The sequence below is a fragment of the Vulpes lagopus genome, chromosome 4, assembly GCF_018345385.1.
Source record: "Vulpes lagopus strain Blue_001 chromosome 4, ASM1834538v1, whole genome shotgun sequence".
Taxonomy (NCBI): Eukaryota; Metazoa; Chordata; class Mammalia; order Carnivora; family Canidae; genus Vulpes; species Vulpes lagopus.
The window spans coordinates 39,488,438-39,516,222 of record NC_054827.1 but is presented as its reverse complement, the minus strand read 5'-3'; the positions used below and the strand labels follow the sequence as shown (position 1 = coordinate 39,516,222).

At 52.9% G+C, this 27,785-nt stretch overlaps 1 protein-coding gene across 5 annotated transcripts in view; it reads right to left on the bottom strand.

Annotated features, from left to right (window-relative positions):
• PTPRN2 (protein tyrosine phosphatase receptor type N2) overlaps window positions 1-27,785 on the bottom strand; it is a 723,182-nt gene that overhangs the window by 41,202 nt on the left and 654,195 nt on the right. For all 5 annotated transcript variants that reach the window (XM_041753464.1, XM_041753465.1, XM_041753467.1 and 2 more), the window contains 3 exons: window positions 21,306-21,453; window positions 7,280-7,353; window positions 496-573 (listed from right to left, as the gene is read on the bottom strand). In XM_041753464.1, coding sequence (XP_041609398.1) covers window positions 496-573; window positions 7,280-7,353; window positions 21,306-21,453 — 300 coding nt within the window. The remainder of the gene's footprint in view (window positions 1-495; window positions 574-7,279; window positions 7,354-21,305; window positions 21,454-27,785) is intronic.

The window sequence follows — 27,785 nt, the reverse complement described above, 5'->3', positions numbered from 1 at the left end:
CCTAGTGGCTCATGCTCTTGGCGTCCCAGCCTCGGTCCAGGCGACCAGGACTGTGCCGGACAAAACACACTCGCTTGGCCTTTTGAATGCGTTAAAGAGCATCGACAAGGAACAGAAACTAACATGTGAGCACTGTTCTCTCCCCTCATAGGAGAGAACAACAGATAAGGACACATTTGAATGTAATACAATCATTTAAACGCTTATTAACTCCACTTCTTTACGTTTCATGAAAGAAAATTGTACAGTGGTTAGAAAAGCAAGAGTCTCTAGAGCATTCAATGTCTCGGAGGGGACGTTCATACTCCAGTTTTGAAAAACAAGAGACTGATAATAAAAAACATTAAAGGACTCCCATACATCCTGAGGTTGTAACATCTGATGAGCACCACCTATAAACAAGTTTAAACTTACATCACTGAACCCATGGCCTTACTCACGATCAATTTATCAAGATCCCATTTTCCGAAAAAGTTTTGATTACAAAAGACTCACCTGCCAGAAGTCGGTGACGGTAGCAGGCAGTGGGCCCTGGGTTGCGATGTAGGCAGGATTCCTAGGGTCGTGATCCATCTGTAGGGATTAGATGATAGGCACAAAGATCAGCTTAAAAACTAGTAAAAACCAGGAAAGAAAGCAGGGGCTATGGAGGAAGTGGAGGTGGCATGTCGCATATGCCAAGTGCCAGCCGCGTCAGCACCAGAGGCCTGCGGGCGTGACAAGGGCAGACTGGCCTTCCTGCTCTCCCTTGGGATTCCAACGGAGCTGGGCTTTGAGGCGGAGCCCCGGGGGCCCTGCACCTGGAGCCCTGGGACGGCACTGGCGAGCCTTCTTTATCCCTGATACTGGAGTGGCAGAGGCAGCACAAGCCAAGATGGAGACCAGGCCACTGAAGAGACCAGATGCCAGTAAACCAATAGGCTGGGCCGAGGCCGGGTGCGGGAGCACAGGGCAGGGTGCCACCAGGGGTCTGCAGCTGTAGAGCGCTCAGCTACAGCCAGCATGAGTGGCCTCCACCCCAGCCACTGGCCTCCCCCACGCCACAGGCCAGCATGAGCAACCTTCCCTCTGGACATGGGCTCCATCTTGGCCACAGGCCTCTACTCAGGGCACCTGCCAGCATGAGTGGCCTCCACTCTAGCTATGAACCTTGACCCCAGCTGCCTGCCAGTGTGAGCAGCCTGCATGCCCACTACAGGCCACGTGCAAGGTTCAAATCCACAGGACCTCTGGGACAGATGCAACCTCGGCTCTCTGTGGTCAAGGTCCAGGCCCCTGAACCACCCTTCGGGCTCCTGGAAGAATTAATGAACGAGTGCATTCGGCCTCCCACGAAGAGTTAGCTCCTCTCATACGGGAGCTTGTTTCTATTACCTGGAAAGGGGCGCTGGCTTGCCGGGTCACCCGGGGTCTGTGAACGTGGTGTGCGGGCACTCCAGGGGAGATGTGCCCACCTTCCAGCAGGTCGCACCTGATTCACTGCTGGGCAAGGGGCCAACAACGCACCAAAGGCAGCACGTGGTTGTGGGTTTCCTGGCTGGTTGATTACAAGCAGCCTGCGAGCCTTACAGGAGCTGGCCTTAAACACCTTAATTACAACATTCAACGCAAAGACCGTCTAAGCAGGGAAAAGAAGGAAAATGGGCCCAGGGACAGACCCTGGGCACGGCAGTAGGGTGGAAGTGTGGTCTGAGAGCCGTGAGATGGAGGGCACTGCCCCGCACGGCCCCGCCGTGGTCCGGAGTGCAGGGGCGTCAGCATCTCATCCCTATTGGGCAGCCTGGACAGGACCGCAGAACCCACCCCAGATGGGCAGATGGGGCCTCGTGCAGGAACCCCACCCGGGACCCTCCCCCCAGGTGCCAGGCAGCTGTCCACCTGTCAGACCAGATTCCTTCCCATCTGGCGCCGGAATCCACTCTGCTGCTAGTAGGTCTTGATTAAAAGTGTAAGACGCTCTGTACTTATTAAAGACACTTGTGGAGAACACATTTCCCAATACAGTGAAAGAGGAGGGGGTTTCAACCATGTGTGGTGTTACGGTGACACACGAGGACACGGGCTGTGCGCCCCGCAGCCACCTAAACCACATGGCCCTGCACCGCCTCGGGGGGCAGCCCGAAGAGGCGCCGTCTCTGGAACGCGAGTGTCCCACCAGCGCTTCCCGAGAGGATGGCTGTCAGCATAAAAGGGTGCGCGTCGCACCTTATAATTACGCACATTATGGGAAGAGCATCTAAGTCACTCCCACATGACAACGGTGGGACGCTGGCTGGTGAGGGGAGGAGGGAAATGCTTTCTCTGTCTCCAATTTAGCGACTCCCAATTAAAACTGGACCTCGCTTCCAAATGCACCACAACAAACACAATACAGGTAAAATTACGTTACTCTGGCTGAAAGCCCCAATTAAAATGTTTCAGGAGAAAAAGCTTAGCAGAAAGAAGGGAGTTTTGATTTTTCAAAATACGCATTTGGGGGCGACAGCTATTTACAACAACCCCATCTCTTTCTAGCAAACAATTCTGCATAAAGAGCAAAAACCCCACCTCCCTTTGAAATCTGGTTTTCTTCTTTCTCGCCCAGAGCAATCTGGAGAGCACCACACTTGAAAAATCGTTAGTGTGTTCATAGCAGCACACTTAGTCGCTTTCAAGCTGAGAAATATGTGATTAATAGTAAAAAAATGAGCAGGCCTTTGGGAGGGTAAGACAAGGCAGCCTAGTGTGGGGGGGTCTCAGCTGCGTGTGCCCGTTGGAGCCCAGGCAAGGCTGCTGCCCTCCCAGCCCCCTCGGCTGCAGCCCCCGGCGGCCACGTGTGGGGCGGTAGATACCTTAACGATCACAGAGCAGCCAAAGTGTCATCAATTTAACAATGATTCAAAGACAATTAGAATTATTCCATCCTGTGCACACTCTGTTGAACAGAAAATAACTCTGGGCAGAAGCACTCGGTGCACGTGGCCCTCTTGCTGTTTGGTGCAATCTTTGGCCGGAAAAAAGTAAAGCATATATTTAACTAAATGAACAGAGGCTTTATGGTTAAGATTTCCAAGGCAAGATGAGTGTAATGAAAGGCAATGAGATAAGCTTCTACCAACACCACCTGTTCCACCAGAAACCCCGGCCCGGGACCCCAGCACGTGGACCCTGGGCGGGGAACATGGGGCTGCAGCTCCCAGAGCCCCAGGCTGCCTCTCTCCCCACCCCCCATGGCTTTCCTGTTCTGCGTACAATGCTCTTTACTTGCACTTCCCTTACATCCCCAAACATAAACTCCTGTCGCTGGCCCTCAGTCCCAGTGCCTGTAGGGTGGAGCGGGGTGGGTGGGGGGACAGTTGCAGGACCTCTGGGGCCTGCTGGCTCTGAGACTCCATGTGCAGATATGTGCACACTCATCTGTATGCCTGTGGGAGTGTGTAACTCTGAAGCTCTCCGTGAAAGTCCATGCGGGTCCACGCCTCGCCCTGGGGAACTGCGTCAGACAGGACCCTCCCCATGGGACCACGTGTCATGCCAGGCCACAGGGTGCCGGGTCCCAAGTACGATGAAGACACAATTTTGCTTTTACTGTGTTTGTTTGTTTGTTTTACCCCCAGAAAAAGGGAAACTGTTGGTGTTGAATCCCATGTCCTGTGGCTGGCTGGTTCTTATGTGGCAGGTATGGGAAAAGGGTGTTCCTGTCAATGTTTAAACGCACCTACATAACACCTCACACCTAGCCGTCTGCTCTAAGTTGCGAATGGCATTTATTAAATAGGTATGAGTGGTTTTTAGAAACTCTGAACTGCATTAAAAACTCAGCAATAGGGATCCCTGGGTGGCGCAGCGGTTTAGCGCCTGCCTTTGGCCCAGGGCTCGATCCTGGAGACCCGAGATCGGATCCCACATCGGGCTCCCGGTGCATGGGGCCTGCTTCTCCCTCTGCCTGTGTCTCTGCCTCTCTCTCTCTCTCTCTCTGTGACTATCATACATAAATAAATAAAAATTTAAAAAAATAAAATAAAATAAAAACTCAGCAATAGGGACACCTGGGTAGCTCAGTGGTTGAGCATCTGCCTTGGGCTCAGAGCATGACCTCGGGTCCTGGGATCAAGTCCCACATCGGGCTCCCTGCATGGAGCCTGCTTCTCCCTCTGCCTGTGTCTGTCTCTCTCTGTGTTTCATGAATAAATAAAATCTTAAAAAAAAAACACTCAGCAATAATTTCCCCAGTAGTACAAAGAAAAAAAGGTTTTTAAACTTGAGCATTCATCATGTCAAGACCAGGGACCTGCGTCCTGAGGCTTAAAGAGCTCGGCAGAGAAGCAGGTGGGCTGCTGCCATGTCCTGTGGGGAGAGCAGCTCTGTCCAGCCCGATGGCCTCGCCATGACTGTGACCCCAGGAGGGGCACACATGCTCTTACTCTGAAATCTCGGGGAGTAAACGTGCATGTTTTCCTTCTCTCGTCTATCTGCCTGCCCCTGCACCTGCCTTTTCTGACACTTAGAGCAAATTTCACCAAACGTTTTCTTAAAAACAAGTGACTATCAAGCCAGAGGTTTCAAGTTACAAGTTATTTTCTAGATGTCCAGTCTTCCTATAGGAATTTACTGAGAAACGGTGGCTTCCGTAATCGACAGCAAAAGAGGCTGACTTAGGAGCTGAAGCTATTTTCATATTTTCTTCTGAGTTGAGATTTAAGTAAATTACAGAATGTAACACACACACACATAGATGCCTGCTTGCAAATACTTCCTGAGAACCAGAAAGCTGGCCCCCATATTTGGCCAATTTCTCCTGATATTTGGGACATCTAACCGGTCACCCTTTCGTGAGGAGCCCACGTACACCTACCCACATTCTGAATTAAAATGTCAAACCATTTTTTCCCCTCCCTCCATAAACAGAGGAATGAAGGAGAAGTGTGGTTTCAAGGGCTGGGGCCATCTCAGGCCTGTCCCCGGCAAGGACATTTGTGTGCTGCTTGGGGTGCCTGGATGCATCCTCAGGAACAGCCAGGCTGCAGGCCTGGGCGGTGCTGATGGGCTGCCCCACACACATGCTGTGCAGGAAAACAGAATTCCCATTTACTTTGGTGACCTTTGCTCACAAAGCAAAGACTGCACGTTATTTACCACTGGATGACTTCCCTGGAATTTAATGAGGACCTTGTACAAATATGACAGATGTAATTATTGTAGTTTTATTCCATGCAGCCAGGGTCTTCTTGGGCTATAATTGTTAGCTTTGCATTGGGAATGCTGCTAGGAAGCTTGTTATCACGGCACCTTCGGTTATTTCAGAAAGAGGATGTACCGCGGTTCATCCTCACAACCCAAATTAGGAAAAGAGAATTGTGGCATGAATGAAGGGGAAAGAAAGGTTGCCTTAAATCCCTTCTCTTCCCTGGCAGCGCCTCCGGACCGAGTGCCTGCCCGGTGGGGTTGGGGTGGGGGGCGCCATCCTGCGTTTCCCGTAAGGGAAGGGTGGCGGGGATGGCGGAAGGTTCCGGAGCACCCTCACTGCTGAATGGCTCCCGGGGAGGATGCGGCTCCTGCACTGATGATGCATTGCAGCTGGGGGTGACCGACAGCAGGAAGCTAGAGCCCATGAATGGGGGGTGGGGTGGGCATGCCCCAGCCTTGGACGTTCATCTTTTACACTTGAAAATAATTGCTTTGCTTCCCTTCCCAGCCCTGTCACATGGTTTGTGCCTGAGATGAGGCCGCCAGTAGGAGGGCATGGCTCTCTGGGCTGATCTGCAAGCCATCACCACGGCCCCGTGGGGACCCCATTGAGGCACATACAGTTCCCTGCCTCACCAGAGACGATGCCCTACCCATGGAATGAGGCTTTGGCTTGATTTCTGAATCAGAATTAATGGAAAAATACTAAGCACAGCAGGGCATTTATTGAGAAAGACAGGGCGGCTCTGGATGAGAGCTTCGGGAACACAGATGGGACTGGCTCTTGGGGTTTCCTATGCTGGACCTAATGGAGCCACTCCTTAAAAATCACTGCAGGAGCTGAGCTCTGGGCTCAGGGAGTGTGGAGGGGGCAGCCGACCAGCCCTTAACCCAGTTTCTGGCAGTGAGGATGCTACTGTGCTCTCGCTGTGCATGGGAGGGGCTGGGAGAAGGGATCCGACCCTGGCATACGGACTCCTAAGAACACACTTGATACAAATCTAACCAGTGGCTACAGGAATGTTCTAGTAGCAGCAGCAGCAGCAGCTGCTTGAGATCAGGTGGCGGATGTTCTCACAGAAAGCCTGCTCTGGGGCAGGTGGGGTTGTTGGGGCACTGCGGGGTATGACTCACTGCCTTACCCAGCCCCCCACGTGCCCCCAGCAAGCTCCCAGGGCTGGAACCCTCCACACCTGGCTCTACCACATGCAAACTTGAGATTTGGTGAGACATCCTGACACTTCTCTGATGACCAGGGTTGACATACACACTTTACAGGGTGTGGAGGGGGTGGGGGCACACCCAGCCTCCTGCAGAAGCCCCACCAGCTCCCTAAGTCTCTGCCACCAACCACGCTCCTTAACACACTCATCCTGTGGATGGACGCTCATTCCATGTACAGTCATTCTTGCCCCACGTGGAAGAGCCAGGCTGGCGCCTGGGTCTGACCTTGGAGATGGGATTGGTCACCTCAGGGTGCTCTGACTTTCCCTCCTATTGCTCTCCCGTGGGGTTCATGACAGGGGACACTGCTCCAGGTGTGGGCTGCAGGGGACTCTCTGGAAGCCAGTGCCTGGGGGTTATGGGTTCTTCTCCCGGGCTCTCTGTTCTCAGAAACAGAAAGCCCGGCCCCGGGAGGCATGGTCCTGTGCATGGCTGCTGCTTGTCTTGATGGGAAGGCCTGCCTGGAAACACCCCTGGGGACCGGCCCGTGCACTCTGCCTTGGACCCTCCAGGTCTTTAACAAGGGCACAGTTTGGGTCTCATTTCTTCCATTTCTCCTGAATACATAGGGAACCAGTGGGTCTAGAAAACAGGAATGCAACAAATGCAACCCACCACGGATTTTCCTAAAAGTCACGGGTTCCAGTCAGTAAAACAGCAGTAAACCAGCTGCAGCCATTGCTGGGCCCCTCAAGCCAGCGGACCTGGGGCTGCTCCCACCTGGGGAGGACCCAGCCCAGGTCAGCTGCTTAAAGCTGGTCACCTGGTTAAGACTAATTACCCGGTTCACTAGTTGCCTAGTTGAGACTAACCCGCAGTTGAGCCCAGTCACCTGCTGAGATCCCCCGGGCTCACGGCCCCAGGAGCGGGCCCGCCAGAAGGTACTCACGATGGGGCTGGCGTTGATATAGTCTGAGCTGCTGTGGCTGTTCTCTGACTTCAGCAGGACCCTGGAGTGATCATCTGCAAGCAACCCCAAAGGCATAAAGTTAGATCTGCATACAGGCCTGTGTCACGAGGTGCCACTCAGGGAAACAGCAGGTGTCAAATACGCTTCAAGGGCTGCTCGCTGTGACCCCAGTGGCCCTGCCCGGGACTCTGTGTCCCTGCCCTTCCATCCTCCATCCAGCTCCTTCCCCGTGACGGGCGGAGCAACAGGGCGCATAGGTTTCACCTGCAGAATTGAGGTATTGTTATGTTTTTTTTACACAGAATCCTCAAACCAGGATCAGGCGTTCCTCTACAGTATTTTATTTTATTTTTTTTAAAGATTTATGTATTTATTCATAAGAGACACGGAGAGAGGCAGAGACACAGGCAGAGGGAGAAGTAGACTCCCTGCGGGGAGCCGGATGTGGGACTTGATCCCTGGACTCCAGGATTACACCCTGAGCCAAAGGCAGATGCTTAAATGCTAAGCCACACAAGCATCCCATTTCTGCAGTATTTTATTTAGGGTTTCTCTGTAACCAGCAGACACGTGTGGAGGCATATAGCAAACGTATGAGTACTAAGATATCAGGCAACTGTTCTCCACATACACTCATGTGCTCTGGAAATGGTCAAATCAGGCGATTATAGGACTATTCAGGGGAGAACAGGAGAAAAAGACAACGCAGCTAAAGAAGGAAGAGAGATGGTGCAGGGGGGAGGCTCCACACCCACGTGCCTCCAACATGCATGACGGCTCAACTGAAGTGGCAACTGGATGCATTGGTGGGGGTGAAGGGAGTGGGGCTGTCAAAGCTTGGAGTTTGACACAGGAATTATTCTTAATTCTGGTTCTGGAACAACCACCTCCCCGTGGACAGTGACTTTGCCTATCTTCAGGAACTTTCTAAGCCGCATCCTGAGGGACGTTGAGGAGGGGCGCGGGGAGCAGGGCGGTGCTGGTTCCTCCTGCTGACAGGCTCGGGGTGGTGTGGGGGATGTCTTGACAGCCCCTCCTTCTTCCCATTGTCTCTGGGGCTGCGGTCACTGTCTCTGTCCTCTGTGAGGTGCAGCTGGGAACCAAGGGCCACCAAACATGGCAGCACGCCCAACTCTGCCCTCTGCTCTGGTCCCTGCCTTTGGGCGCCACACACAATACCCATTTCTTCTGAGACACTGAAGACAAGCTGGCTGGAGCCTAGGGAGCCAGGGAAGCACGGGGTCATGTCTCGCCCCCAACCCACATCTTAGCAGAGCATCCGCTTCTAGGCCCCCACCTGAGAGCAGCTTGGGCAGCAGGGGCAGGAAGGCATGGGGACATGGCTGTGCCTCAGGTTTCTTCCATTTCTCTTTCTCTAGGAGATTAAAAAAAATTTTTTTTTTAAACAACTCTGGGGCTTGGAAACTTGGGTGAGTCCACTGGCCTGGGGTCTTAGTGGGATACTGACGTTGGCTTTCTCCAGTAGAGGAGAAGCACCCAGAGATGAGCAGGAGCACACAGGTGCTCATATATGCATGTCCACCCCACCCAAAGGCAGTGCAAACACTCAGAAATCACAATGGCAGCTGCTGAGGCCTTCCCCTAAGGCGTCAATAGTGATACAGAATCCTACTGCTCAGGCAGTGAAAATTGGCACAATTTCCAGTGGCTGGAAATTGAGATAAGATTTACCAGAAAAGTTGGTCAACTCTGACATCCCCACACGCCACAAATGCTACCAAACGTACCGGGAGGGCTCCATGCACCTGGTTCCATGTTGCCCCCGGCTCCCTTGTTGCTGTGACCGGTAGCCTGGAAACTTTGGCTCAGCCCTGCATGCTGGCATGCTAGCCATGGAAGGGCTTCTGCTGAGACTTGGGCAAACCACCCCTACCCGAGATCCATGTTCCTCCAAGGAGATGTGGAAGTATGGAAGGCAGCTGCCCCATCCAAGTAACAGGAGCATCGCAGCTGGATTCCTCTTCCCAGAGATGAGGCGACCAAGGACAAAGAAGTTTCACCGTCCTCCCCGGACCCATTCTGGCTCCTGGATGTCTGCAGTCATCAGTCACTCGACTCCAGCCCTTCCCCTTCCCATGTCGGCATCTGTACTGAGGCTGGAGGGTTCTTCAGGACGCCAGGCTGTCATCTTGGTCTGCAGCTTTCCTTACCCCAACACCCTGCCTCTTGGCCTACTGGCCTGTTGTCCAGTGAGTGGAATGAGCTGGGACCCCATCACACTATCCCAAATGAAGTTCAGGAAGCCCAGTTCTTATGCATACCTCAAGATGGGAACCACGATGTGCTGCTCAGAAGCAGTTGCCTTCTAGCAGGATGCACCAGGTCTACTGTTGCGGCCTACACAGAATGCTGGAATAAAAAAAAGCAGAGCTTCTGGCTGCTTCCAGAGGGTTCCAGACGGCCTCCCGGGGGCCCTGCTCCATGGAATATAGTCAGCACAGCTAACTTCAGGCACTGCCGAGAGTGGCAATGGGGACCCGTCCTGACTGTCAGAGAACCTTTCACAAAGAACAGTCACTGGCCAAGGGACGGCAGGTGTATCGGGAGGAAGGACTGCAGCCACCAGCCTCTGGCTTCAGGGGCACGCCGAGATGGCGCCAACATCACCCCGTTGGACAGGTGCAGGCTTGGGGGCTGCTGGGCGCCCTCTACCTCCAAGGGGATGGATGGCACTGCCTGGCCTGAAAGCACCTGGCCAAGAGAACAAGTGCCAGTTGACTTTCCTAGTCAGAAAATTAAGAAAACACTTCACAAATTTGGGCATCTTGGTGAAATAAAAACGCAATCTAACATTTTTGTTTGGCACTCAGAGCTTGGCACTCTAGCGGCTGAGGGGATGGGCTGTTGGAGCACCTGAGCTTGGCTGTGAGGACAGCTATCCATGAAGCTCATGTCCTGCAGGCCTAGGACAAGGGCTTCCAGAGCTGCAGAGTTCTGGTGCCTTCCCATTATGTCCTTGATTTTGTGGCAACACGCCGATTTCAAAATTAACAGTGAATTTCTTTTGTTTTTAATATTGGTCCATCTGAACTTCCATCTGAAACACCTAGAAGGGTCGGAGCGTGGCAGAGGGACATTCACATGGCAGGGACGGCCCAGGGGGTGTTTCCATGGGGTGGGCAACTCTCGACTGTTTTGTGGTTCACTTGTCCTGTTCATCTTTTTCACAAAAGCTGATATGGAAGCCAACGAGCTGATGTCAGATTGAGTCTTTGTAAGGCAAAGGGTGGGCAGGGTGGCCTGGCAGGATTGCAGGTTCACTCAAGGTCGTCGGAGCAGGTTAGAGGTAAGGGTGGGGTGGGGCTCGGGAGCAAACTCTCCTCTCCCTTGCCTGTGCCCAGCAGACTAAGTGCTGTTCCTTGGGACGGCCAGTGTGAACACACACGCCTGCCTTGGCAGCAAATGACAATGACCCCAGCCACACAGCCAGGATTTGCAGCCACCTGGGTGCTTGCACTTCAGCTGAGGAGGGGGTGTGTCCTTCAGGGCCTTGGAGACTTTGCTGGGAAGCCGGGAAATGGCAACTTGGAATCTTCCTGTCTGCATCTGGGCCTCAGATGGAGTCATCTCTTGTGAGAGCCACGACTGTGAGTGTCACCAGGGGTGGGGGGAGCAGAAAAACACCCACCAGGAAGAAACTTGTTGGATTATGCGGCAGTGTGGTGCGGGGTCCTTTCCTCAACCCTTGTTTGAGGCGACATTCCAAGCATCTCCAGCACTCTACATGCCCTACAAGTAGTTTCACACATCTTCTTTCTTCCTGGAACGCTGTGCATTCAGAACAGGGGCCGTGTCCCCCTTTTAGATCGAAGAAACCAAGTCCCAGGAAGACCCACTGATTGTCTTGGCAAAGGCCATGCAGCCAGTAGCTAAGAACCCGGGGCTTGAATCTCAGCGCTGCCACCTGCTAGCCAGGTGGTATTTGGGTAAATTATTCAATATTTGGAAGTGTCAGAGGTGTCATCCAAAATGTAGGCTAAGGGTCTCTGGCCTGTGGGGTTGCCATGATGCTGCGTGCACTGTAATGTGGCATAAGTCCAAGACGACTGCTGGACACATACCTCACTGAGCAAAAGTCAGTTAAATTGGCAAAATTTATTTATGGTACGCTGTGTCATCAGTGAATATGAAAGGATTTTCATAAATGCCAACAGAAGACACAAGTTGTAGAATTTCTTCTTGATTATCAGTGGGACAAAGGACACGAGAAGATAGACTGGATGCTTCTGGATGGCTGTGGCTGAACCACGAGTGGGCACGTCCCCACATGTGCCGTCGTCTGGAACACGTCCCCCAAAACCCAAGGACGGAGCGTGGAGGCTCCCTTTGTCCCTAATGTGTCTGGTAACACGAAGGGTGGTGCTGTTTTAGGCGTCCTGGTTACATCATTCAAGCCACGTGAATTGATGGATATGGGTCAGCAATCTTTACCCCACCGGCAGATGAGTTCCTGGACGCTGTGTGCCTACGGATCGGGTGTGCATGGGTCTCTGGAGGACATGGGCTCCGCACGAGGGAAATCTTCACCTGAGCGCTTTGCTAATGTCCTCATGGGGCTTTCCAGGGGTCTTGACCCTCTCTCAGGCTGGCTGGATGCTGTTTCCTTTACTTTGATGGTGTGGTGAGTGACCCACTGGTGCTCTGTGCTGCGGGGTCAGAGTTCCGAGTCTTTAACTTCAGAGAAAGAAGCTCAGTGGTGTCTGCGACCACCATTTCTGACTTCATGGGTCCTCGGGTGGTTTGGTGTCCTGCAGGCATGTAGCCTGGAGCTCTCCGCTCCCATCAGTCTACCAGCTGTTGAGGTTGCTCTAATGATCCTCGCCGTCTACACACTTGATGGTCCTCACTGATTGGGACTCGTCATAGCAGAGCAAAGCCATACATTTCTGTACTGTTTGCTTCAGGACCGAGTGGCTTCACAGACAGTGGGACCCTCCATAGCTCTGGGAAGCTGAAGACCACAGTGAGATTAGGGCACATGCTTGCTCTGAAGCCTAAGTCCTCTCTGGGAGGGCCGGCTCAAGCTTCTCCCCATGGGCTTCCCTTCCTCAGTCAGTGAGCTGCTGGACATTCTCAGCTCAAATGACAGAGATCATCAAACCTCCAGGAGAGAAAGCAACAGGGCTCTGCTCGGTACCTCCTTGGACCAGCACATGGTATTGCATTTGGGGTCCAGCCTCACCGCACCCTCCTGCTTCCAGAGATGGTGAGAGTGTGATCCCTTCTGTCTCTCTGCCCGTCACCCAGCACAGAGGCTCATGTGGGCACCCATGGCCCCAGATGCAGCAGAAGGACGTCTGAGGGTCCCCCAACAGCCTGCAGTGGCTGGTCACCAGGGCCAGTCTCCCATCTCGTGGCTTCAACACTTTCACTCACACCTTGACAGAGCCCCAGAGATATCCCCAAATAGGACTGCCTGCATACTCTGCAGGTGAATAACTGTGCAGAGGATGAGGAGGTGCACAGCGGGACACCCATACCGGAGGCAGTTCCGACCACATGCTGGCCTCACCCTCCACTGTACAGCTTTGAGGAAGGGGCACAAATGGGCACGGCTGGTGTGCGGAGCATGGCATGAGCAGGAGCCGACTCCAGTGGTTCCAGTGTCCATGGCCTGGTGCTGCCCATCCAGCCCTGGTAGGCAAGAGTTGAGCCGTGTAACCCTGGTCTCCATGACAAAAGATACACTGGCATCCCTGCCCCCAGTACCTGAAACGGGGCCCCATGTGGAGGTGTCTGGTGTCCTCACAGGAAGAAGGAATTTGGACACAGACAGATGTGGAGGACAATGATGTGTGTGCACGCTGAGTAGAGAGGCTGGAGCGTCCCACTCCAGGACTGAGAATCAAAGCCTATCGTTTCCACTGAGGCCGGTGGTCTCACAGTGTCCGGGCCCCCCCACCTAGAGTTGGGTCTCCCTCCTGCTCTGGCTTCCTCATGACTGGCTGGCCTGCCCTGCACCAGGCTTATATCGCCTCCTCTGACCCAGGTTTTGAGAGAAGAACCCAGATGATTAAGATGGGTCCTGCCAGCAGGAAAGCATCAAGATTCGCTGGGAGCACTCAGTCAGCAGATGTCTGTGGCGCCCGTGAGCCGGGTCCCAGGGGAGGAGTGGGTGCTGTGTGAGTGCCCTTCCCATGCTGGTCATGGGGCCTCGTGTGCACAGCACCCACGCAGGGTGTCATGTTAGGCACGGAGACCAATGTGGAGGGAGGCGATGAGGCCAGCTTCTGGCGGGGATGGTCTACAAGCAGTTACAAGAGTACAGACACCACCCAGCACAGCCGGTGAGACCAGCAACTGGGGCACACAGATTTCACATCTACTCACACGAGGAACACATGTGGCTGAGCTGAGGAAATGCACAATCTACAGGTGGCAGAGTGAGCGGCTCCTGCAGCCTCTGGGCGATGGGTGATCACGTGTATTCAGAGTCGAGAGAGCTGTGTTTTGTTGAGAACACAGGCCATCCCACTTGCCTCTGTGCTGGCCGGGGTGGGGCAGGCACAAAAGCTGTCGTCCTCCAGGGATAGTCCTGACACCAGAAGGGGACCTGGGCTGGCACAGTGATCCCTGACCTTGGTAACACTGAGACATTATCACCCCCAGGCCTTGCCAACTAGGACACTTCTATGAAAGCGGAAGAAGAAGGCTCAGCAGGAAGCTCGCTGATAAGCACCACAGAAGATTAAAGCATGACGGGTAGTGGGGGGAGCATCCAGACGACCCACAGAACAAGCCCTCTATGAGGGACCAGGGGTGTGGCTCTGGGGTCGGAGGAACATGGAACAGATGCAGGAGTGGCTTCCTCCGTCCCTGTAGCAGGGCCTGAGTGGCCAGCACCCCACACCCACGGGAGCACCGTGGCTGGCCTAGTGCCACCAGGGAGAGTGAGCTGCCGGAAAGCAGGTGGATGTCGGGCAGGATGAGACTGTGTCTGGGTGGACGCTGCTCACTGGGGATATGGGGTGCCCTCCACGTCCCAAGGGACTGGCCTGGGTTCTCCCTGCAGGCCTGAGCTCAGCTGATACTGCTGCAGGTGACTGCTCTGTCAGGCACAAAGGTATCCCCCAGACCATCTACACCTGAGACCCTGGAAGAGCCCCTCAGGATGGGACCAGGCCATTGTCTGGGCCAGCAGACAGTTGTGCAGGTGGTGTGGCTGCTCCTTCAAGTCCATCACAAGCTCTGCACGGTTCCACGGTCCTCTGTGGGAGCTACGGCAGCTGGGTGAGGAGAGCATGGTGGGCAGAGGCATGGACAGGCCAGGTACATCTGGCTGCAGACACCTGACAGTCACTCATTACACGGCTGCAGTCAGAAGCCTAAAGTGAATTTTAATCGAGATTCAGGCAGGCTGGTCCTGAGGGTCCAGGGAGAAGGCGCCTCCTTGCCTTCTCTGGCTGAGATGCGCCCATGTTCCTGGCTTGCAGCCTCTCCCCTTGGCCTTCCTCCTGCACGCACCCCTGCCCTAAGTCAATGTCCACTGATCAGTAGACCCTTGTCCTGTCTGCCACGTAATCCTCCTCCCTCGCAAGGACACAGTAACAGCATCTGGGAGGCTGGAACATGGGCATCTTGGGGCCACTACTCTGCTGGCTACGCTCAGCAAACTGACATACAATCCATTGGAGACTCAGGGCCTCTCCTGAAAGCAAACGGGCTCTGTGATCCCAGGTTCCCCCGCCTGTTACGGACCGTGTGGCCAGGTGGGTGACGCTGTTCAGAAGGCACCGTGTGGGCGAGGTCAACCTCTGAGCTGAAGGAAGGCCATCGTTTGCTGGACACCTCATTGTGCTATGGGCATGGGGGCCCTCCAGGCCAATGGGAGTGACGTGGACAAGGAGCAGAGGTGGGGGGAAGCAGAGGGGGAAGGAAGGAGGGGAGCATGGGGTTAGGAAGGGGAAGTGCAGCTTTAAATCCAGACTCCCTGCTGACACCTGCATTCTAGAAGTCCACCAGGCACCGGTGCCACTTCTCACCTGCACTGAATTCTAATAAGGAAAAAGACCTGCTAAATGGATGGTGACCCTGAGTGCAGAGCGGCCGACTTCTCTGAAAGTGTTAGGCTGCCAAGAAAGAAAACACTGGCTGGACATTTCCTGTAAGCAGATAAGAGAACCTTGTGCCAGGGGCTCTGGAAGGGAGCCCGGCCATAGGGAGACGGAAATCCTCAGTATCACACTCTGAGGCACAACCGCCAATATCCCAAGTATGGAGAGGAGAGCCAGGCGCTGAGGAGAGGGAGCTGTGTGCAGACGCACGTCAGGACGGGGGCACATGCGGGCACAAACCTCACAGGATCAGCATCAGGCAGGCTGACGTCTTCAGTGGGTTGGTGACAGAAACAGTCTTCTTCACTGCGTTTGTTTAAAACCTAAAGATCTCACTGGGGACAGAACCTCTGTTGGTGTGAGTGAAGGCATCGTAACAGGCAGTGTAGACCAAACGGGTTGGATCATGGTTCTGCTGCGACCAGGAGGCACAGAGAAGGGGGCAGGGTTGGCAGGGGGTGGGTGGACACCACTCACTGACCGCCCGTCTTCCAGGAAAGGACACAGGAGCACGCTCACTGCTCATGTTCACGGCAGCCACGTGGAGACTGGCCCAGATGCTGTCAACCTCACGGTGTCCCTGGGCCTTGCGCCTTGGCTGTGTGGCCACAACGGGGGTGGGCAGGGGACAGCGGGCCTGCACCCTGGCAGGTGAGCTTCCCGCTGGCCTCCCAAAAGGCCCATCTGTGACACGGGAATGGGAATGTGGTCAGTAGGACAGCAGCTTCCTTCTGGACAAGTCACGTCAGGAAACAAACGGGGGTTTTTTCAAAGAGACTACGGAGGTGTAGAATCCAAAGGTGATGAGCCTCGGTCGGGTCATGGTAGTCCAACAAATGGCCGTTGGGAGGTGCCCGGGATGCGGGGGACCCTGAAGATGGGCAGGGATCGGGTGCTGTCGGGGAGCTACAGCTCACGTTCTTAGTTGTAACAACTGGTGGAGAAGGCGCTCACTTCTAGGAGGCGCAGACTAACGTTTTTACGTAGTGTCACGATGCCTAAAACTTTGAAATAGTTCAGCTAAAAAAAAACAAACAGAGGATACACACACGTTGAGCAGAATCAGCCATGTCCTGACTGGCAGCCAGGAGTCTGGGTGGGGGTGTGTCAGGGACCCTGCGGTCATTTCTCTCTGAGAGTTTCAGAACTTCCATAGCAACGCGTGTGGAGGAAAACCCTGCCATGCCTGTGACGTCCCTTGCTTGCAAAGGGCTGCAGGGCTGCCCACAGGAACCGCCCTGGTCAGTGTGGCTGCTGCGCAGTCGGCTGGCGGTCAGGAGGCCGGCCCCGAGCAAGCTGCTTCAGCTTCTCCAGCTCTGGCTCTTCTCCTGCCATGGGGAACATGCAACCAGAGCCTCCCCAGGCTCGTGAAGACAGAGTCTGCCGCGCGTTCCCCCGTGGCTGCTGTGTGAGCACTCGAGGAGCAGCACAAACGGCCACCGGCCACCGGCCGTCCAGCATGGGCCTGCGTCTGCATGATGGGGGCCTGTGTGGGGCAGCGCCCCTTGTGGACCTGCCGGAGGTGCTTTCACAGATGACTCAGAGACACATAAACGTTTATAAAATGTGTGGACAGCAGAAAGCCGAGACAGGGTTGCTTCTACATTGAGCCCAGAACCAAAATCTTCCTGTTTCTGAACAAGGATCTGCTGCCAGAGAGGAATGCAGAGCGTCTCTAAAGCACGTCTGCAAGGACGGGTGGGGCTTGGGGACCCGGTGACAGAAGACATGAGCCAACCTCGTGGCCTGTGATGCGAGCCCACACCTGCTGCCCTCGGCCCTCGGAGGAGCCACGGCGGATCGCTCTGGCCCAGGAAATGGCGCTTGTCCAGAGGAGGCTGGGCCAGCTGCCGGCCGTCGTCAAAGGCCCCGGCCCTGCACCTGCCCTGGGCCCCCCGACTCTGGGCCCTTATGCAGCACTGGGTGGCAAACGCTGAGCCGTGGGGGCGGCTGGGCTCTGCTCCAGGGAACGAGTAATGAGCTTTGAGGGGTTCACTGGTGCCGACAGTCACTGCCGCCCTGTTCTCAGAGGCAGTGGAGTTGGGGCAGGTGGGGACAGGGAGGAACACCCCTCCTAGGCCCCTCGGGACACGGCCCTGCCAGGACCATATCTTGTCTCCTGAAACACCATTTCTGCCTCTTCCTGGCATTCCTTAAAGACAAAGCTCCAAACCCCAAAAAGCCACTTCTGCCTCCTCTGGCCTGTGATGCAGCGGTTGGCCGGTCATCTTCTGTTCCGCACCAGCGGACTCGTGGCTCCGACACTCACAACGGCTGCTGTGTCAGGAGTGCAGGAGTGTCTTGGGCCCAGGAACCTCCTCATCGGGGTGACGTGTGTGCAGAGCCCTTCACATGAGGGCAGAGGTCCCACGTTAGACCCGGGAGGCATCCCTTGACCCCTGGTGACCGGCAGACCAGGGTCCCTGGCTGACCCAGGTCCCTCCTCCATGGGGAGACTGCAGAGACTCATTGAGAAAAACTCTTGTAAATCAAAGGGTTGTTTGGAAGGAAAGGACTTCCCGTGTGTTCTAAGGGAAGCAGGGCTCAAAGTTCTAGCGTCATGTGTGAATTTGGGGTATTCATCTCTGAGGAAGTTTGACATTTTTGCGCATTTTTTCCGACCCGGGTGAGGGCACAAGCACACATGGACCCCAGCAGCGGGCATGGGTTTAAGTCCCTGGGTTGTCATCTATGAAGTGCGGGGTGATGCCCACCTCCCCAGGGGCTCGGGACATAGGCCTCACACGGGTTCCCCAGGGAAGGAGCAGCACCTGCTCTGCTCAGGGGGCAGTGTTCACGAGTGGCTGAGCCTACTGCTGCCCTGCTCTCGTGGTCTGCCCTCACCCCCGCCTGGCCCCGCTGCCAGGCTGAGCAGGGGTCACTTAGCAACAAAGCCCCAAAAAGCCAAACTGGGGCAGTTCTGTGTGGGGTGTCCTTCACTCTGTCTCCACATCTCTGCGTCCTGAGCTACTCGCTCTGTGCTCTCCCCTCTACGTATTCCCAGGTCTCCACCTATTTCTTGGTCTTGTCTTTGTCACACAAAATTAAAAATATATATATACATATTTTTTGTTTAAGATGATGCACCAAAATAGCACCATATTCCCGTTCTTAATTTAAAGAGCAGATGAGCAGAATATTGCATAATCCTTGTTAAAAATTCAAACACATTTAGAAAGCGCCTGAGATTCTTTAAACTTCTGTGATGACACAGCGCCAGTTAATCGCCTCATAAATTCTCCTTTAAGAGATAGTTTGGAAGAAGTAGCTGGGAGGTCCAGGCTGTCGGGTTGGCAGGGTCCACGTCCTGGCCACTTTTGAGTTTCCACAGGACCTGCAGGGCTGAGCTCCAGGAGGCAGGAGAGGCATCTGAGGTGGGCACGGGGGCAGCGGGAAGCCCCGAGAGTCCAGCTGGTAGACTGTGGATGCCAATGGGCATGCATCGTGGATTCAAGCAGGCACTTTCCTGGGTGGAGGAACCACTGCAGGAGCGTGTCCTCGCAGGGGGAGGCATGGAAGCAGGAGGATGGGAGGCCCGGCCACGGAGGTCCTGGCCCAATGCATCCAAGGCCCCATACCAGGCAATGGGGGAGCTGAGGGTCTCAGCGCAGGAAGCAGCTGCAGGGGCAGCTGGCTCCCCCCCGCCAGCCCCAGGCAACAGCAGGGGGACACCGGGGAGGAGTACATTCTGTGCCGATGGACATCAGCACGGGCCTGTGGGGGCCGGGGGTACAGGGAGCCCACTCTTCTCAACACCTTGCACGTCCACTACGGAGCCGCTTCTGCACCACAGAGTGAGCGCCTGACCACGGGAAGCAGGATTTCAGAAAGGGCAGGCAGTGACCTCCGGTGGATCCTGGCGAGACCAAGAAGGTCTGAGCCGTGGGGGCAGCTCCAAGATCCTGGCGAGACCAAGAAGGTCCACGCCGTCCCCCTTGCGTCCCGCCTGGGAAGGGGCACAGCTGAAATCCGTGGGAAGGCTCCCCCTACAAGTGGACAGGGTGCAGGCGTGGAAGGCACAGGGGTCCCTGGGGGGCCCTGGGGGTCATCACGAGAATGCTTCTGAAGCCCTGACTTCCAGGACCGGCAGAAGGGTCCCTCCACGACCCCAGATGGTGAGGAGCCCTGGGCCAGGCCACTGTGGCGGGGGTGCCGGCCACCTCACCCCAGCATCACGAGGAGGAGAAGGAGGCTCTGGTCAAAGGGCGGGGGTCAGGGCTCCTGGGGCCATGGGGCAGGATGCTCTGCTGTCACTGAGGGCCTAGCCAGCGGGCACCTGCCACCGCCGCCTGGTCTGCGTTTGCACTGTTGGGGGAGAGGCTCTGAATTTTAACATTTAACCACAGGGCGCCTGACGGTCCCTGTATGCAACCGACCCAAGGAGATGCGCCAGCAAAGCCTGCTGCGCATCCATCTGCCCTGAACAGCAAGTGTTCAAGACACAGGTGGAGGCCTCCCCCTCACAGCCCAGGTCATCTGCAGGCCCATTAGATCATCACACAGCCCAGCATCTGTCAGTGCCCCCCCCCCCCAATGCACACAGTAGGTACTTAATAAATATGTCAGTCAACTGCAGGTTTTTGTTATTTTTTTTCTAGATATAAAAGCTCCTGTTTTCAAAGCTCTTCAGGGAAAACCCCCAGATCTCATGAAAGCAGAGGGCCTGGCCTGAATCCCCACTGAACTGTTAGAAAAAAATCATGCCCAGACATGCATTCAGCTTTCAAGGGTCTGCAGTGCCTCTTAGTGTCCAAGGCAACACAAGGGGCCAGCTTTTAATCTTGTGGACCTGTAAACTTGGATCAGATCCCTGCCATTTACCGTCAGAACATCCATCTTGGCCTCTGCGGGGCCAGGTGTGGGGGGTGGTCAGGAGAAGGTTTGCGCCCCGGCTCTGGGGGGGCACCAAGCTCTGAAGGGCCGGGACACAGCGTGTGGGACACAGCGGGCTCCCTTCCCCTCCGTGGATCCCAATCTTGCAGAGAGTGTGGCTTTGATGTGCCCTCCAAACTGTCAGCCAACAACAAACGTGTCGTGATGTTCAAGGCATGCACGAGTACGTGTTGTCTGCAGTCACTAGGATGGCCATGGGGTAACTCCGCATGCACTTTTGCTGCTCACTCAGTCAGCATTCGGTGAGTGTCTGTTGATGTCCAGCACTCGGGACATAAACACAGCTCACAACCCTTTCCTCTCTGCAGGGTGGGCTCGTGCACTAATCAGAGTGCAGGCCCGGCCTGGAACCTTCTAGAACAGAGGTTGCTGCGTTTAATCACTAAGCGACATGAGAGCGGAAGGAGCCCCGGTGGCTGGGGAGGTACAGGCTGAGCTGGTCTGTTTGCATCCTCTGTGGGCCTGTCCATCTGGATGTCATTTATGGAACACACCACACATGATATGAGCCTGTCTCCTACTCCATGCAGGTGGCCTCAGGCTTTAAAGAACTGGCGTCATTCTGTGTCTCTTTCTGTGGGTGATTCCCAGCTGGGGAGGGGGTCCTCCACATGCGTGTTGGGATAAGCGTGCGGCTGCAAGGTCACTGCTACCACCACCACTCATGTTGTGCCCGCAATGTGATAGGCGCTGTGCTTGCTGTCCTCAGGGCCTGAGGATCTCAAGGACAACGGGGGGGATCCTAATTACAGGCAGAGAGGAGGCTCAATGAGACTAAGAAATGACTCTCAAATTATGCAGTAATGGCAAACAGAGCAAGTGTTGGTTGGGATGTCGACATCCTCAACCCTGGGCTGTGCTACTGGACCACTACGGAAGAAACTGATTCCATTTTTAGGCTGGGGACAGCCTCACAGCCATGAGAACAGCAGCAGAGACACAAGAGAGAATGGGAAGGTACAGTCCAGCCCTACCCAGCACCCACCTCCCCATCTCCCACCCCACCATGGCCCAGGAGCCCCACACTGGCTACGTACAGGTCAGCACCGCCGGGCAGCGGTTCTTCGACACATTCTCCTCCCTCTGGGCCACGAGCGAGCTGTTGGGCTCGGCCTGGTAGGCACACAGCGCCTCCCACTCCTTCTCTAGCCGGTTCTTGTTGTTCAAGTGGTCCTCCATGTAGGCCTGAAATGGAAAGCAGAGGGTCAGGGATTGCTGCCTACAGCAACATCGGGTCCCTGGCGTGACCTGGGACATGCTTGCAGCCCACAGAGATCACAGCCCTCGCTCCCCTGAGTGCATGAGTTAGGAAGCTGCTTCCTTCCAGATCCAGGAAAGACACAGACTAGCCAGATGCACAAATGTGGGAAAGGCTCTTCACATATTTTGCTGTTTGGTTCACAGGTGTTTGTGACATGTTCATTCTGGGTACAGAGCCTGGGCGGCAAGAACACTGATATGGGGATGTGGCCTTGTCAGCAATTATGAGCTGACTGTGAAAAAGGAGGACACCGGGTAGACCAGATCCCAGCAACTCCCCCAAAGCTGGTGTAGGTAATGTGTCTACACAGAAGTCATCTTATAATTGACCCACTTTTCTGAATCCAGTGGGTGTGATGTATTTAATATACAGGACTGCTCAGATGTGTGCAAAATGCTAAACAGCTTGTAGTGGTAAAATAACAACACCAAAAACAATGGAACCCAATAGCCTGACTCCCAGCTGCACGGATCTTCATTTTTCTGGACGCTGGTCTATCAGTAGTGAGCACCAGAAGCAGACAAGGAAACACTTCCAGAGTGTTCCCTCCCACAAAGACCTCCATGCTGGCCAGCCCTGTCTGTGTGTCCCTGCCCATCCCCATCTGTGCAGCTGAGAAATGATCATTACTTTAAGGAAAAGCCAAACCCCAGCCTGATGGAAATGGTGGTCCTGCCCTGGGACACCTTGTTCGTGGGTCTTCAATGTGTTGGGTATGGACACAGGTGTTCAGCTATATCCACAAACAGAATAATACACGCATACATAGGCCCAGGTCCCTATGGTTAGGCACCTGTGTCAGGGACTGGTACCTGAGCCCCCTGAGCCCCTGCCGGCCCTCACTGTCCTCTCACTCTGAGGAGCACCTGGCCAGGTTGGGCCTGCCCCGTCTCTGCCCTGGCAGCTGCTCTGGGCTTGGTGGCACCGGAGATGGGAACGCACATCGGTCTCGTTGGCTTCCTGCTCTTACCACGGTTTGGACTAGAGTTGACTTGTTTTGTGTTTTTCACTTAACAAATACCAACTCTACCCATGCTGGTCTGCAAATCATGGAAAGCCGCTGCCCTGGGTGGGTGCTGTGGGTGAGAAGGCATCACCTGCAGGTTCTGCCTGGCTCAGCAGGTAGGGGGTGATGGGGACACCCTGCCCACATCACCAGGAGGGCCAGCAATGGGCTGTGACCAGGAGCCAGGCCCCGGGTTCTCTCACCTATCCTCTGTGGCCCCTGCTGGAGCCACGGAGGAAACCAGTGGATGGCCTTTTGTGTAGCTGGCAGAGAGCCACACGAGTCACTCACTGAATGCTTTTCTGTGACATACTCATGACCCTCTGAGGCACATGCCATCCTCAGGAACAGAGCCTCCAGCTGCTGTAAACTGAAGGAGAGGAGCCTGCCCACCCTCCTTGCCAGTGCCCTATGCTGTGACCTCCACCCAGACAGCCCCTCTGGGTTCTTCACAAGAGGAGGAAGTGAATTTAAGTGGCTCAAACCCAGAAAACATCAACTGTAAACTGCTTTTTGTTTGAGACAATCATTATGGAATATTGAATATAAATTTTTTTAAGATTTTATTTATTTATTCATGAGAGACACACAGAGAAAGGCAGAAATGTAGGCATAGGGAGAAGCAGGTTCCCTGCAGGGAGCCCGATGTGGGACTTGATCCCAGGACCCCGGGATCATGCCCTGAGCCAAAGGCAGACACTCAACCGCTGAGCCACCCAGGTGTCCCACAAAGTTATTCTAATAAGGACATTTTTGCATGATATAACACATTTAAGTTTTGTGAAATATCTGTCTAGCTAAGATATGCTGCGTGAGGGGTCTGGTGGGGAGGGATAGTTTTGGCTGAAGTGTATGGTTTCAGCATTTCTGTAGTTACTTTCCTCAAGATGGGCTATTGTTTGTAAAAGGGGCATTGGATGTCACCTTAATCCCTGTAAATGGCAGGTGTTTACATTTTCACATTTACCTCCACAATGGGAAGTGAAATCATGCTGCAAGCTCACTTGAATTTCTAAATTTATAGCAGTAAATGCAAAGTAGGGCTGTAGTAAGCAAGCTTGAGTGGTAAGAGGGAGGAAAGTAGATATGGGCTTTTTAAGATTGAGAACAAAGTCACGTAAAGATACACTTGATTGTGTTAAACTTGAGATGACTTTTTCTTTCTCTTGGCACGTGCTGCTCTGGTCATGTTCTGCTTATCTCAATTTGATCTGTTCTGTTAATATTTTATATCATTTATGATATTAAACTGATATAATTTCCCCATTCAAGGTTTTGGCGACTTTCCTTTTTCATGTTTGTGGATAAGATGCTTTCACCTGTGACATGAGAGTATATTTTCATGTTGTCTGTGGGGAAGCTAGGCCTTGGTTGTAAAATAATGTTTTAAACAAAAACAAAAACAACCTGCCACAATAGCTTAATCCTGGGAGGTCCTGCCTCTCCAGGGTGTGAGAAGTGTGAATTACAACAGGTATAGTACCATCCTCAGACATAGTCACCTTCTGGAATACTTAGGTAAATTAACATGTGATGAAACACTACTCATGTTTTTTCCCCCAGAGTGAGCATGTAGCTGGAGCTGTTTCAAAAACTGACATTCTAATACTTTTGTTTTATATATGTGTGTGTATGTGAGAGTGAGAATGGTGTTGATGGTGGGAGGGTATAGTTTTTAAAAAAATTTTATTTATTCATTCATGAGAGACACACAGAGAGAGAGAAGCAGAGACACAGGCAGAGGGAGAAGCAGGCTCCATGCAGGGAACCCGATGTGGGACTCGATCCCGGGACCCCAGGATCATGCCCTGGGCCGAAGGCAGGCGCTAAACCGCTAAACCACCCAGGGATCCCCGGGAGGGTATAGTTTTTAAATAAACTGCACATTTTTATTATACACATAGCATTCAGAGAAAAGAACAGAAAATGAAAGTAAGCAGAATGAAAACAAAAGCTACTAATAACTCCACTACCCAGAGCTAACCAAAAGGCTTCAATAAACCCTACTCTTCTTGGCACGTGTGTGGGCTGCTTTTCTTCTTTTTTTTTTTTCAGTGCTGATCACCAATCACTTCAGCTTTGGACAATATCCATATTATTAGGACATTCTTGTCTGAGTTGGAAAGAAACTGAGATGAAACTTTCATCTTATATTCAGAGGAGCCAAGGCCTAGATCTGTTAAACCATTAGCCTGAAGCCCCCAGCAGCAAGGTGCAGTACCAAAGCTTGTGTCTGCTGCCTGGGACACTGCTGTTTTGTCTTGACTCCCTGATGCAGCCTCCTCCCCAAACCCCTACCTTCACATCCGCCTCTCAATTCATTCACAAAGCAACCAGATCACCACTTCTGGTCCCGATACCATTGATTTGAAAAACTACCAATGGAGCCTAGACTAGCACAGTCCTTTGTCCAAGCTTTCACTAACCTGCTCCTTTCTATCTCAATAGGACTATTTGTCAATGTTTTGGGACACCCCCCCACCCCCACTGCACACCACTCCATCACCATCATCCTCTACACTTTGTTTATGCTGGTTCTTCAGTAATTAATCTATCCTGACTTTAAGGTCAGTGCAAATGCCACTTTTGTGAGTCTGGGATGTGCCTATTGCCAGCCTCTCTGATCCTCATTTCCTACAACCCCACCCTCTTTGTCGGACACTTACTATTTTAAAAACTATGTCTCTGTGACATTAATCACGTTTTGCTTTGCGCTATAGCTTGGGGGTGTCAGGATGTTCTTCCTCTCAAGAGATTAAGATTTTTGGGAATGGAGCCAATGTCTCATTGGCATGTGCTTTGGGCCCATAGTCAATATTTGTTAGATGACTGCTCATAACCTGGAAATTTCTAGAACTAATTTGTACTACAGATAAACATTTTATGTCAATGATGGCATCCAAAAAATTGCCTTCCAATCTTCTGAGGTTGGAAGGATTGCCCCAAAAGGTAACATAAGGACTTTGGAATGTTTCATTTTATATTTCCTCACCTCCTTCTTCCTTTCTGGGTTATCCAGCTAGCATCTTTATAATCCACGCCAAGTAGGTGCTGCCACATTCTAATGCCTTGTGGCACCCCTGATGTAATGCCACCCTTGGGAACTTGGAGGCACCACAACAGTTCAGAAAGCTCTTCCCCCCCCAACCCTCCTATTTTTCCTTCTGAGTGTAGGCTGCACACTGTCTCCTCCAGTCCTTCTCTGTCATCGTGTGAACTCTGTGCACTTGGCAAGTACCTCTTGTTTGGGATGTAATAGGTGTTGTCACTGGTGTGATGAGGGATGTTCTAGAACCTGTTGCACCAGGAGCTGTAAGCATCTGCTGGTTAGGTACCCACATTACTTTACACAGCCCCCATTCCAGGCTCTTGTACCTCTGAATTGAAACTTAAAGAAAAAAGCCCTGGGATACGAGAAATACTAGTTCATAGTACTAGTTTATAGTAGTAGAAGGGAACCGGCCACGTGCAGGTGGGATCCTGCCATGATGCACACTCTGAAAATGTAAATGAAATGAAGAGTTGGTGGTCAATATTGATTCAATTTGAAGAGCTTAGATCAATTAATTTTGATAGCTACTGCTGGTTTTTAAAGAATATTTGAAAGCATGTTTTTAATCTTTTAGAGTTGCTCACTATACCCTAATATTTTGTGGTGACAGAGGTAGAGGTTGTGCAAAGGTTCTTGGTTGGAAGAACTCCATCAGGGGGATTTTACTCAAGCTGGTTTTAGATGAGTCCTGAGTGGGGAGCTGACTAAACTTTCTTGAATTTTGATACTTCCCTGGAACCTAGAGTTAATGGGCTTGCAGAAAGGATAATCCCCAGATAAACTGTGGGGAAAAGCCCACAGGTCCCAGAATGTGGGTTTTCTGAGTTAGTAACTGGCACACACTGGCTGATAGTGGCCTCAGGCTCCATGGCATCAGCAATTACAGCAGGCTGAAGATGAACCAGCATTTCTTTTGATTTTTTTTTGCCCAGTAAGAATGACACCAGTTTTCATAAGCCCTATTTTATGAGATATTAACCCAGTCAGAGGTTCTGTTCAATCTCCCTCATATGAGTCCAGTTCCCCATCTTGTATCTGTTTTTCTAGCTCACGCTACTACACCGTTTGGTAGGGAGACTATAAGCACTTTCTAGGTCACAAGGACTATGTGCTACCAGATGACAGAGTGTCCGTGTGTCAGACAAACTGAGTGGCCTCTACATTTAATGGGATGATATTACACAGAATCCCAAACCTTTGGGACAAAAATGTTACTGCTTGGAGACATGTCCACAATTTGTCAAGATAGCTTAAATATTTTCTGCAGCATTTTCTGATCAAATTGTCAGCACTGTGAGGTTAAGAAAGCAATTTCTAGAACTATGGGGCATTTGGGATGCTCTGGAGCATGATGAGGTTTTATTAATAATCACAAGAGCACTTTGTATCTTCAGGAGATGATTTTAGCTACCGTCCACAAAGCCTTTATGAAAGCCTCAAGGAGCTTTTGCTGAATTGGAAAGCAGTAAAATGGAGCAGGTGCCAGACTTGATTTTGCAAGCCTTCTCAACAGTGTAATACACAAAGGGTCGCTCCCCACACAGCTACTTTTTGGCAAACCACCTCATCTCACTGACCCTTAGCTTACTGTTACTTAACATGGGGATCATAGTCTGTATTTCTGAAGGTGGTTCTGAGGGTTGACGGGGTCACTATGGGAAGTTGCTTTTGAACTATAAAGTGTATACAAGCAGGAAGGATGCTGATCATGGTGGGTCTCAGCTTTTCATCAGAAAAAGAGGGAATCTCTTAAATCCTCTTCTGTATTCTGTGACTTCACTGCGTGTTCTGGAGAATGCTTCCTGTTACCTAATGAAATATGACCAGTGAATCTCCAGAAATAGCAGCCATGTAGTGCAGCCTGAATGCAGAAGTCCAGGAGCAGCTGCAGAGGCGCCACTGCTGGGGATGCGCCATCGCTGTGAGTGTAGCGACACCACCGTAAATACTACCAAAGAGGTAAGTAACATGCAGCTCCATTGAAGCACGTAGTTCATAGCTTCACAGTTGTATTCTATTTACCAGGGACAGCGGTCTTCCTAAAAAACTCAGTTTCTGCATTGTGTGGATAGAGCCAACACGTGCTCAGATTGCCATGTTGAGTTTGCACCCACTCGACCATGAAATCATGGATGGTTCCAGAACTCGCCCCCTCCTCCTACGTGCTCCCTTTTGTTGATTACTGCTTGGAGAGGGAG